This window comes from Syngnathus leptorhynchus, chromosome 1 (genome assembly GCF_054491065.1).
Source record: "Syngnathus leptorhynchus isolate UIUO chromosome 1, UIUO_Slep, whole genome shotgun sequence".
Classification (NCBI taxonomy): domain Eukaryota; kingdom Metazoa; phylum Chordata; class Actinopteri; order Syngnathiformes; family Syngnathidae; genus Syngnathus; species Syngnathus leptorhynchus.
The window spans coordinates 13,072,927-13,085,327 of NC_141195.1; the positions used below are offsets into that span (position 1 = coordinate 13,072,927).

Here is a 12,401-nt window from a genome sequence, read left to right on the forward strand (position 1 = left end):
GGAACCAGGTCAACATACAGCCAAATTGTAGTGTTCAGGACCCTAAAGAGAAATAATCCCAAACCTGCGTTGTTTTTCCATTCAAAGCAGTGGATAAACTCCCAACTGTGCTCAATCTGCATAGAATTTAAAACATTCTGCACTAAAACCTACCATACCTACCAAAGATTTTCTTTAAATGTTACTTTATTCAAGACATGCATTTTTACAACATAATTTATATAGGCATTCTTTTCTTTTTTCTTTTTTTAATGCTGTATGAGCATTTCCGCCTCACATTTCAGAGGTGCAAGGTTCGATTCCAACTCCTGTGTGGGTGGAGTTTCCTGTCTCTCCATGCCTGGTAGGCCAATTGACCACTCCCAAGTTATCCGTAGGTGTGAGTGTGAATGGTTTGATTGGCTGGCAACCAGTTCAGGTTGTCCCCCGCCTACTGTCCAAAGTCAGCTGGGATAGACTCCAGCAGTTCAGAAAATAGAGGAATGTTCCCTGTACTGGAAAGTAGCTCAGCGAGCTCAACTTTGTTGTGAAGCACATTTTCGTCCCTTATGATGTTACTTGTGTAAGAATAAACCAAAACAGACACATACTAGTAAAACTCTCGGTAGATGTAAAATCTTTGCATTGGCTGGCTGTGTGTAGCAGAACGGGCCGTGCAGGGATCGCTGATAAAAAGAAATCCTGCAGTGGAGCGTCACTGTAGGGGAAAACCGCACCTCTTCCGTTTTTGAAGATGCTTATTGGTTTATCTGGTCATTAGTCATCCGAATCTAATCTCTCATTGGCCAAGACAGTTGTCACTCAGAGCTGGTGAGGGAGTTGACGTAATCTCGGTAAATCAAGACAGTTGATCAATTCTCTCCGCCTGGCTGCAGAGAGACCTCCGCCTTATCATCTTTACGGGGAAACAAGGCTTCACAAGACATTGGTCACGCTTTGAGCTCCACCCGGCGGAGGACACCATTAGAATGGGCCTTTTTCGCCAGCGTGGACTTTACGACAGTTTCCCCGCTTGCGCATTCTGATAGAAAAACAACACGTTTGACATCCGCTAGCTTAATCGTTAGTGGTTGCCGCTGCCCTATGGTTTTGACGCTTCTGGAGTGACAGTCTTCGAAGGTGAGTAACTACAAGTTCCTCATTTAAATCCCCCCGCCAATGTCACCAGTAAACGAGGTGGTTATTACACAGTAATACCAGGCATTTGTTCGTGGCTTTGCTGGTGAGCATTAGCCTGCTTTAGCTTGTCCCAGACGGGCGGGTGAATGGGGGTGAATCCGTACCGTTACACGGTCCGTTCCCCACCCCACTCTTTAAAACTCCTGCTTTACGCAATCTTTTATCGATTTACAAATGCATTGAAAGTAATTGAGTTACTAAATTATTCCGCTGTCTAATGTAAGATCGTGTGCTATATGTAAAATCCACAGGCGATTAACTTTGCGCAGATTTAACAATGCCAATGCAAACGAAATAAACGAGAATATCAAATAGGAAATGTCCTGACAATTTTCATTCAATGTCATTCACTTTAGCCGCACGCGTTACGGTTCATCGGGGACAATGCTGTGCTGCTAAAAAAAAGCACCCGGCTGCATCCTGTCGCACTACTGAACAACATACAGCAGCAGAGGATTAGCACGCTTGCCCACATCTTGTTTTTAATGGGAAACAAGGTCCGATCCCTTTCACTTTGACAGTTCGAAAAGGATGCACCGACCAGGCCTGGCTCTCCGTCCTTCCGTAGCGCCAAGCAAACGGGCTGCTGGATAGAATTTCATGGGCGTATGCTTCAACAAGTAGGCTTATTGATGAATTGCAAGCATTTGGAAAGTCAAGATTTCCTTGGGTTGGATGTATAAAAAGTTTTCTTCTGACATCTTATGGTTGGTATTTGAATTGGCTTTTGGAACACACTTGTAAAGTTTTTGTTTTCAGTCTTCACTGGGGTTTGAGACGTGGTGCAAAGAAAAAAAGCATGTGATCTACTTCCCTAAAGGTGTTTAGAGTTGACTATATTTAACTTTGACCCTAGAACCCTCTAATATATTTTCAAGTCAGCATTACCCTTGATAGATAGTTGATGGTAAGATGGTAGATGGTAATTCTGAACCATTTTTGTTGCCAGTTACCGTTTTCTGTCATACCTTCATGTAATTAACGTGAACATTTCCTTCATCCTCTAGGAGGGAGGGCACACGACACAATTTACTTGGAGACAGTCCCACACGGCAAAAATGTCCGGGGCGTCAGTGAAAGTCGCTGTTCGAGTTCGACCCTTCAACTCCAGGGAGACGAGCAAGGATTCGAAATGTATCATTCAAATGCAAGGCAACACTACAAGTAAGTATTAACAACGTGCACACATTGGCCATGTTCAGCGAAGTTTACACGCACACACATGCACACACACACACACACATGTACACAAACGTTATAAAATCCTTTTTATGGAAAAACACGGTGGGCCGGACAGTGTTCTCGGCGGCCACATATAACCCATGAGCAGTAGTTTCCACACCCTACCATCCTTTGGGCCTTTTAGCAGTCAACAGTGAAACAGTTGGGGACAAACAGGCCTGCAGAGAATAATGAAAAAGGTTTACAGGGTGACATTCCTCCTCATCAACCTCCTCCTCCTCTGAAATGGCCTGCATGCCTGAGGAGTTTGTGTGTGTGAAATGCTGTGTTGGTTAACAGCAGGACACCCGGCGGCTACGGCGTAGCCTGACCACACCCCCGACTCATCATATGTTTTATTTTTATGTTTTTTACATTTTTATGGTTTGTTATGACTAGTGTCATATCCTTTGTAGAGTCATTGTGCATACTTTACGTCCAAGACCTAACAAGTTTACCAGATGACTACTTTTACTTGCCTGTAAATTTGATAAGAAAGGCATAATGTTGAACACAATCATTCTTGTGAGGTCTGATTTGTTTGGTTTAAAACCACATTGTCCTGTTTTACCTATTAAAACCAGAAAGAAACTGTGACATAAGATTTTTGATAACTGTATGTTTATTTTAAGTTGTTACTCACAGTTTCCAAATATTATTAAGATGATAAAACATTAACTTTAAAGACAAATTTAGTTGTCATTAAGGTTGCGTCACTGATGGTGTCTCACCTTTCACTTCTTTTTCTAACTTTTCACACAAGTTGCATACTACATGGCAACAATACAACACTGACTTTGATAACTTTAACAAGATAATGCACTAATTGATGGTTAGTTAAAACCTGTTGTGTATATACAGTGTTTATTGGATTGTTAGTTTTTTATGCTTTTTGATCACTTAAGCCATCTGCATAATTGCTATTCCTGAGAGCATCGTCTTTAGAAAGATGGGTGGAATGTGTGTCATGGTCTTTTGATTGAACACGTGTGCTTTTTGTGACTGTGAGTCATCAGGATTTAGACGGTGCCGGCTTGCACTTAAGTGATACTTCCTCTTCCATCTGAGATATGCACTCAAGTCTATCTGCTATGAACATTCATGGACCCAGTAACAGCAAACTATTCTTCCAACTGTGAATTTGTTCTGTCAGTCATATCAGACTTATTCGACTAAGCTGACATAAATCTACCCAAGTTTCTCAAACCCGTTATGGCAGACTTGTTTTATTTATCTCTTTGCCAAAGAAAGCTCTGTGTGGAATTCAGAGTGGCTGTCCTCCATGTTTTTGGATCTTCATGATACCAGTATCCCTTTTGGGCGGTGTGTGTGGTCAGTGGCAGAGCTGCAGTAGAATATGCAGCGTTTCTTTTGGTGGCACGGATAGTCCTTTGCTCATCGCCCTAGCACACGGGCAGATTGCAGAGCCGAGAGGGGCGCTGGCAGGCAGCCACCCTCTCACTTCATTGGAACTTCATTGCAGATGGTATGCTGAGAACGCTTATCTTATTAGGATGCTGAAAGGCTGAACATCGCTAGTAAAACACACACACGCTTTCATCTACGTTGTCAAGAATAGTAGCACAAATACAGCGCATTTGATTGTCTCGTCCAAAGTTGACTAGCCTCTACATGTGATACATTTGGTGCAGGTAGTTTGGGTTAACTCCCCACATGCAGTAAATAACCCTTTTGAAACCCAAATTTTGGAAGTCTTCAGTTTTTCAGTCCAGGTAAAGAAACACAAGAACCCAAATACGCCCTGAATTAAGTTTTTAAAATTTTGAACAGAACCCCTGGTTACCTCTCTTCTAACCCAAATATCTTGGCTTGTGAATGCAATCTGGTTACTGTCTTCTAACTGCACATGCTCCTGCTTTATCCGCAAGAAATCTTGGTCTCTGTAGCAAAGGCGTATAGTGGGGTTGTTTGTGTCAATAACACTGCAAAACAGACCGCTTTGGGGCAAAAGAAGGATATGCTGTCTCCCTCTCAGCCTGCTCCTCATGCATGGAGGGTTGTCAAGGATCGAGTCCTTGCAAACTGATTATTCAGTACTGATTATTCACCGTTCAGGGAATGTGTCCAAGGCCTCTAAGTGGAGACTCCTACATTTACAAAGCAGAGCCAATGCCATTTGAAAAGGATGACGATCATGACGCCATACGTTCATCAATTTTGCCTGTGCTTCAAATTGCAACCAGATCCTGACTTCAATATGGGCCTGATGGCGTCTCTAAATTATATGTCGTGTTATGTTCCCGGTCTCAAGCCTCGCACGGAGGGATGGCCAAAAATGGTCAACAGAACATGCAATCAGTGAAGGGCTGATTGTAATGGAACAGGCGTGTGTGTGTCTGTGCGTGTGTGGGTGTCAAGCATGATTTGGGTGGAATATTACCACAAATGCTTTAGGAAAAGACACCAGTGTCCCCCAACTTTATGTCTTTGAAGTGCACGTTACATAATACCACCTCACAAGATGACAAACTGAAGGCCAACGCGGCAATTAAAATGTTACCCGATAGCTTCAATTCAGATGTGCACTACAGTGGATGGTGACAAAATATAACTATGGTTACTTCACGCTCGGTGCTGCTCGGTCGGAATCCATCTTTTGGGTGTCGCTACGACTATGTCATATCATAATGCTGCTGAACCTCCTGCAGACAGGCCCGATTGACCCGATTAGAAGCAGTAATCCACAGGTTTGCCTCGGGACGCCACGCCCTACCGCCGTAATCCCGGTGACCCTTGTCAAGTGTGCGCTGACTTTCCAGGGTGTCACATTCCCTATCGCCTCATGCCGGGATCGACTCGGACCAACACAACACACATGTGCCCACGTGCGCCACTAGGAGAGCGGCTTGACATTTCAGACTGACCTCCTAATGAGGGAGTAAGCAAGGGGGGGGGGGGCGGCGATCTGCAGGCAGATGTCTGTGTCTGTTATCAGTACCCGCTGTGTTTGTGTCATAAGACTCTTGAGGCACCAATATAATTGCATCTTGCTGACTGCTTCTCAACAAGTCATTTATTTTACTTTAATAGCTGTAGCTAATAGCTGTATATTAAGATTAGATTGATTCTGCACGGGCCTCACATTTCAGTCCAGGGTTTGATTCCTGTCGTGGAAACCCTCTTAGATCAGTCCCTGAACTCAATGCTCACTGATGACCGGTCTCTATGAGAGTCAATGAGAGAATAACTTTGTCAGTGTCCAAATAGACCTAGACCATCATTTGAAATGACTCATCTACAGAGATTTTGTTTTAAGTGACTATCAAAAATAAAGCCGTGCCCCTCTGTTGTGAATGATGAGCAGTCTTGTTTCCAAGTGTCCAAGTAGTGCGGTGGGCTGCACTTGAGTCGTGCTACATTTTGTTCACCTCATTGATGTTGTGCTCACTGTCCATTTGAGCCTGTGACGGCGGTGAATGGATACTGAGTCGGAGCCGGTCTGCCAGCTTGGGGGAGGGGAGTTCTGGAAGCAGCCACATTAGCCGAAAGTCGTGCACAAGCTTTATTCACGTGCAGAGGAGCGTGACGCAGCATCACAGGCCGTCTCGCAGCTTGATTTCAAATCGATGCAATCTGAATATTTGTACATTTGAGCTAAAAGGATAAAGGGAGTCGTGCTGCTGTGTCACTTTGAATTGTCAATCAAATTGGCGATTGGCGGGTGTTTTTCAGGAACTGGTTGTGAAATGTTAAAGGGGATTAAGATGAGTCAGCCTTTGTGGGACATTTCATAAAGGCCACTAATGCAGTTTACATTTTATGGTTGGCAAATATTTTGCAGAACTTAGTATTCAACTGACAAGCATCTAATCACAACATGCTAAATGAATGTTTCAATATACATACATACTTGTTAAGCATGCGCTCAGTCAAATAGTTGTTAGAGAATGTGCGCAGGACAAAGAGCCTTGTGTTGTTTTGTGGTTTCCTTTTAGCACATAGTGGACAGTGGTATACAAAAGGAGAGCATCTAGGTGACTGAACAATGCTTGTTCATTCATTGGCTGGGATTGAGTGAACTACTAAACCACCCACACAAAAGCAGCTCTCACTAATTTCAAATCAAAAACCCTGAAACCCCTTTTTCACCAACAGATTTGAGTTTGTAAACAGTAGTAGTAGAACATTCCAAAATGAAACAATGCTGTAAAACCTGCAAAGAAAATAGCCAAGTCATGTTCTTGTAAAGGACTGTAGTGTAACATAATATTGGGCCACGTATAATAGAAGAAGAAAAACAACCAAAATACAGCCATTCATGACTCTTGTTTATATTCCAATGTTGACATGTAGCACTCAAGATCTTCTTGTTGCTCAATTCTGCTGGGTCACACTTTACCACCTATACAGTATGACTTGTGAAAACAAGCCAGACCACGGTTTTACACTTCAAAACTACACCTTGGCAAATCAAACTGCAGTGAATCTCTGCCAAAAGATGGCTAATGTTTTATTGTATCGCTCCTCCGTTATCGTCACTCAGTTTCTTTGCAGAGCTTGGGTGAAATAGCTGCGCTCTTTCCCACATTCAAGAACGTGAAAGTGTTTTTACAGCGATTGTGCCCAAACCGACCCTGCTCTTTTTTCCCAGACTGTTTAGTTTGCCTTCCTCCCACAGTCTGAGGGCTGAATTCATCGTGCCGCTGTGCAGTTTGACAGTCTAGGCACGATGCGCTTAGTGGGTGCAATGCTTTTTCTTGAGGACATTGTCAGAGGTTAGAGGAATGTCATGTTTGAAAACTAACATTGACGTGACCGCAGAACAGATTTTCTTTAACGTTTGGGAGTTTTGAATGATTTGTCACACAGCAGAGATATGACAGATGAATAAACAAACGACACACATTCCTGCCCACTTTTCCAGAAAATGGATGAAATGTGCTCGTCATCTGACATTAACTTGAGAATTTTTTGTCCGCCCACAGATCTTACAGATTTGTTCATGATGTCACAGTGCTTACGTAAAGCCTGAAAGCAGTTAAAGTGACACTCGGGGTCTCTGAGTTGCAGCAAGCTGAGGAAATCCAGGTCACTGCTTTTTAAAATGCTGTTAGCTGTGACTCTAAGCTCTTCTGCGTTTGTTTCAAAGGTCTACTCTGAACAGTACGATTTTCATTGAAACCAAAATAAATTTGTGAGAATACAATGTTAAAAAGATTAGGGCACAAAACACAGACTTGATTTCACTCAAGTTTGCCAGTTCCTAAAGATTCATCTTTAAGAGGCCAAATACTAACATTGTCAGAGGTTTTGTCGACACATTTATCGAGGCTTCATATCTGTCTGTCTGTCTGTCTGTCTGTCTGTCTGTCTGTCTGTCTGTCTGTCTGTCTGTCTGTCTGTCTGTCTGTCTGTCTTTTTGATGAGGAACCTTTTGAGAACACAACTGCAAGCTGGAGAACATATTTCCTGAGTAAGGCCCATAGGAAACAAACACCATGAACTCAAAAGCCAGTTGGTCTTGTATCATTTAGTTAATATTAACGCTGTTCTAGCAGTTGTGTTTAATAACAAACACTTGTAAGCCAGTAAAAGAATTTCATTTTGGGTCAGCTGAGTGCTGCATGGTTTATTCGTCACAAGCATCACCCGAGAGGCTTGCTTTGTAGTTCTATTGTTTTTCCGAACGGAGTCCTGCTGTGTCAGCATGTTTTCTCTCTCTGGTGGTTTCTACAACCCCACCTCCACAGTCGTGTGGGTTGTGGGTGTGTGTGTGTGTGTCTGTGTGAGCTGTTAATATCAAAAGACAGTCGCAGTATGTAGCAGTTTTCAGTGCCTGTGGGCTGTGTGAGCAATGTACAGTATGCTTTGGCAGGCATTGCGGTGGCTTGCTTGGGCGGCTGAAATCTTTCCATTCCTTCCTGTCACTGACAGTCTGTCGGCATGCAAAGCACTAGCTTCCATCTGCTCATGTATAAATAGGCAGCAGTCGGACCTGGAACAGCTGGCGCTTAGGCCAGCACTGCACACTCTATCAACACCAAAGTAACTTTATATTCTTATCAAATGTCCAATTTTCCATTTTATGCATGTGTTTCTCCATGTATTTATGAACAAACCAAAGCCATCCCTGAATTAATTGATTCATTATTATTGGAGGTGGTATATATTTTTTTGAAATGCTGTACTTTGGTTCTGTGTAGATGTAGCACAACTTCCCGTAACTGATAGCCATGCTGTCTTTAAACTATAAACTATTAAGAATGACTCAACTGCACCTCCTAAATTTTTAAAACACAATGGATTGACAATTGACCAAATGCTTAACAAATACCTCATCAGTAGTCATCCTTGTCCCCACTAGTTATTTTAAATTTCATAGGGAGGCTAAGAAATACCATAAATATTTTCCAGACTATAAGCTGCTACTTTTTGCACAAGCTTTGATTCTGCGTCATATAGTCCAGTATCGTATAGCTATAGATTTTTCATAATTGTTATGATATTGTATGATTTGCGCATATTCTCTTACATATGGAAATTAAACATTAAAAAAGACGCGAGTTGTATTCCAGTGCGACTTTTATAGAAACAAAACAGGACTTTCCCCTAGTTCTAGCTGGTGTGTCTTATATTCCGGTGCGACTTGTAGTCCAGAAATTACGGTACTTGAGTGGGTTCATCAGTCTTATCATATGATAGCGGCCATACTCCAGTGCAGCACTCTGTAAGGTTAATTATGTCAAGTTGATTCACTTGCAAACCTAAAAAAAGGGAGAGGAGTCATGCAAAATGAAAAGGACTATTGTAATGGTGTGTGCTGGTCACATAATGCCTTGTCACAACAGATGAGATTACCTAACATGTTTTGCAGTCAACTACAGTACCCTGTATTCAGTGCATTGTCTTCAACTCTTCCTACTTCCTCCCCATCTGCGCGCTCTGTTGACAAAAGTGACGCAATCAACCTTTTATTGATGGGTTGGGGGTTCTGTGTCACATCTACATTGTTTTTGTGTGCATTTGTGAGTAGAAGACACACTGCATGTCCTTGACAGGACATTGAGGTGCTCTGTAACCAATGCACTAACAAAGTTGTTTTGGAAATGTATGTCCGGCACTGTGGCTGCAGCAAGCTCAGCTGTTTATCGAATGTTGAACAAGCGGCCCATGGTCACTACTTATAGCTCACAGCTTTGAGTTGCATCCCTTGATAACTCTGCCATCTGTACTGCGACCCAGGCAACTGGGATACATCACACTCTTACATGACACTGGCTACAGAGGGACACCAAGTTTTCATTCTGTGGCAATGCAAAATGTAACACCTGCAGTCTTTTTGCCCTGCTCAAACCATCAGCTTATGCCAACGGTGCACTTTTCAATACAATGCGTGCGGAAATTCTTAGAGAGTGGCAATATTATTTTGACGTAGCATAACAGCTGTCATGTTGTGGATGACTGTACGTGCAAGGTGATAGCATGGGGCATATCTTTGATTAGGCAGGGGGATGTGGCTTGCTCATGAGACATCCAGTTTCCAGATCACACACACACACTGTAGCCACACACAGAAACCATTTATACACGTAGTGTACGAGCTTGGGGCTGTTCTTTGCACGAAATCTTCTCCGCTTGTGATGTAACTGTCTCTGTAGCGTCACACTCCAGTAACAGGCATATTCTATTGTTGCTGTCGGACAACATGCATGTATTAATTTTTGTTTGTTTTTTGAGCAATGACTAATTTTCCTATTCGACATATTTATCACCTCAACATACGGTACCTTTTCTCAGCCACCACTGCTGACTTGTATGTGTGTGTACACTGTCATCATTGGAATGCTTATAAATGTCATTATGGCTCAAGTGATATTCATGACTCGATTCAATTGGCCAAGTAAATGGAGGTGTGGCCTAAAGCAGAAGGATGTTTTTCGAAAGACAGCTCTGACAGCAAACATAGATGCAGTGCTCTTTACAAACGTTATAAACACATTTTAAGTCGTGGTTTGGCTACATACTTTTATCAGTACTTGGAAGAGGCAATAGAGAATCCAGTCATGTTAAGTAGGATTTTGCATGAATGGTCAGAGTGTCAACTAATTGATTCTTTGTTGCCATGGTGACTATGCTCATAATACGTACAATGAATGCTATTGGCTGCTTGTGGGACGACCAAGCAAAATTTTGGCAAAAGGGCACTCTATAATACTGCATGAGAGCTGCATAGATGTTCTACCAAGGTCAACAATTGCATCACCTTGCAGTTCATATTTATGCAGGCCACAGGGAGGCAAGTACCATTCCAAAGACTGAAACGCAAACTCATTTGAATTCAACTCACACTCACCTGCGGCATGTATTTGCCTCATTGTTTGTTCTTTTTTTACATTTTACAAAAACAAAATCATTCCTGTATCCTAAGTTACAGAGTGCAGAGCAATTCCCCATCTATGCACCTCATCATGAAATGGGAAGCACACATGGAACACCAACAACCTGTTTATCTTGTCCTGCTCATCAGGAACCAAAAATCCACATCAGTGACATTTAGGAGCAAATAAATATTTGACTAAGCCTTCCCTTAATGTGGTTGCAATTGATATGAAATAATATTGGTGTGTTTCTCGCATTCTGAAAGTTGTTTTGGGAATCCTCATTTTCAGTAGCTTAATGTCTACCTGACTTTTGAAGCAAAATATTTACTCTCACTCTTACATGGTTTAAGTGTTACAATGCTGAAATGATTCTTTGGGTATTGACATTGTTTTCCTTAAGCCTGTTTTCTTTACACTGTCAACCAAACAGCTGTGCGGGAATCGTTGAAGAAACAAAATACAGAGAGCAAGGTGCTGCATCCTCTCTTGTGTGCCAAGTTGAAGTTGTTATGGCAACCAACCAGTAACTGCTTCCGCACCTGTTGCCATGGTTTGGAAAGACGTGCGATGACTGTGTTCATTACACAGCAGACTCGTCTGCCATTTTAAGCCCAGGGTGGTTTCTCTGCTGAGAATGTTAATAAATTGAAATTAACATTCTGGTTCTTGGCTGGCTTGCTGTTAGTGCGTAGGCACCCATTTGTGTTTTTCTCTCTACTGTGCATAATGTCACATAGTGAGCTAAAGCTCAAGTGTGATTATCAGAAAGACGAGTGTGTCCCCTCTCATGTCACGGCCATCACACATTACCGTGGTCATCTTTCAGTTTTATTGGTGTTCACTGGCACCAAGTCATCCCTTAAGCTTCCTTCTTGTTACTTGCCAGTGTAAATTGTTCCAGGAAAGGGTAACGAAGGGGCACTGGTTACCACAACACCCCAATGTTATTAAAATGCCCTGTATCCAATTTCCCTTTGGAGGCAGGTTAAAGGTGAACTTTGGGCTGTATTTAGCCACTTGTCTGTCTGTATCCACTTACGGTAACCAATATGGAAGCTCCTGCTCTGCCATTATACCTTAACCTGTCAGCAGATGGTATGGATGGGCTTTTTATTACATTTATTTTACAGGGACATTCATACAGGTATAGGCCGTGCAGCATTGTTTTTCTTTGGACAATTTGATTGCTGGTTGCAGCCCAGTTGTGCACACCCTCTATCCGCAATCAACATTCACCTAATTCTCGATTGCTTCGATCCTACGCCACTTTCTGTCTCATGGGGTTTTGTAATGGAGTCCAAATTCTGGACCCCAAAGTCTGCAATTTAGGTGTATTACAAACAATGAATTAAACACATATGTTTTCTGCCTCTCTGAGGTTTAGACTCCACAATTTGGAATTCAGTGCGCTGATGAAATTGTCACAGATCGAGCACGAGGTTGTCAGTGTTTCAGTGTCTGAGGACACCTGCTTTTCTGTCAGCATGTGACCGATGGAGGGTGACACCCAATCCCCGTCTCTCCACATCTCTTGCATTATTGATAAGCGTGCTGAATCCTCTGAGTACCCTGATGGGGACATCTTGATGTGAAAGCCACTTCAGCATTCTTAAATCGTGTAGGCTTTTCCTATTAGAAATGCTCAGATCATTACGGCAT

At 42.5% G+C, this 12,401-nt stretch overlaps 1 protein-coding gene across 2 annotated transcripts in view; it reads left to right on the forward strand.

The window, feature by feature from the left end:
• Positions 1 to 846: 846 nt before the first annotated feature.
• Positions 847 to 12,401, forward strand: part of kif1b (kinesin family member 1B) — a 45,995-nt gene continuing 34,440 nt past the window's right edge. For both annotated transcript variants that reach the window (XM_085915020.1, XM_085914934.1), the window contains exons 1-2: positions 847 to 1,119; positions 2,187 to 2,343. In XM_085915020.1, the coding sequence (XP_085771146.1) occupies positions 2,238 to 2,343 (106 nt within the window). In that variant the 5' untranslated portion in view covers positions 847 to 1,119; positions 2,187 to 2,237. The remainder of the gene's footprint in view (positions 1,120 to 2,186; positions 2,344 to 12,401) is intronic.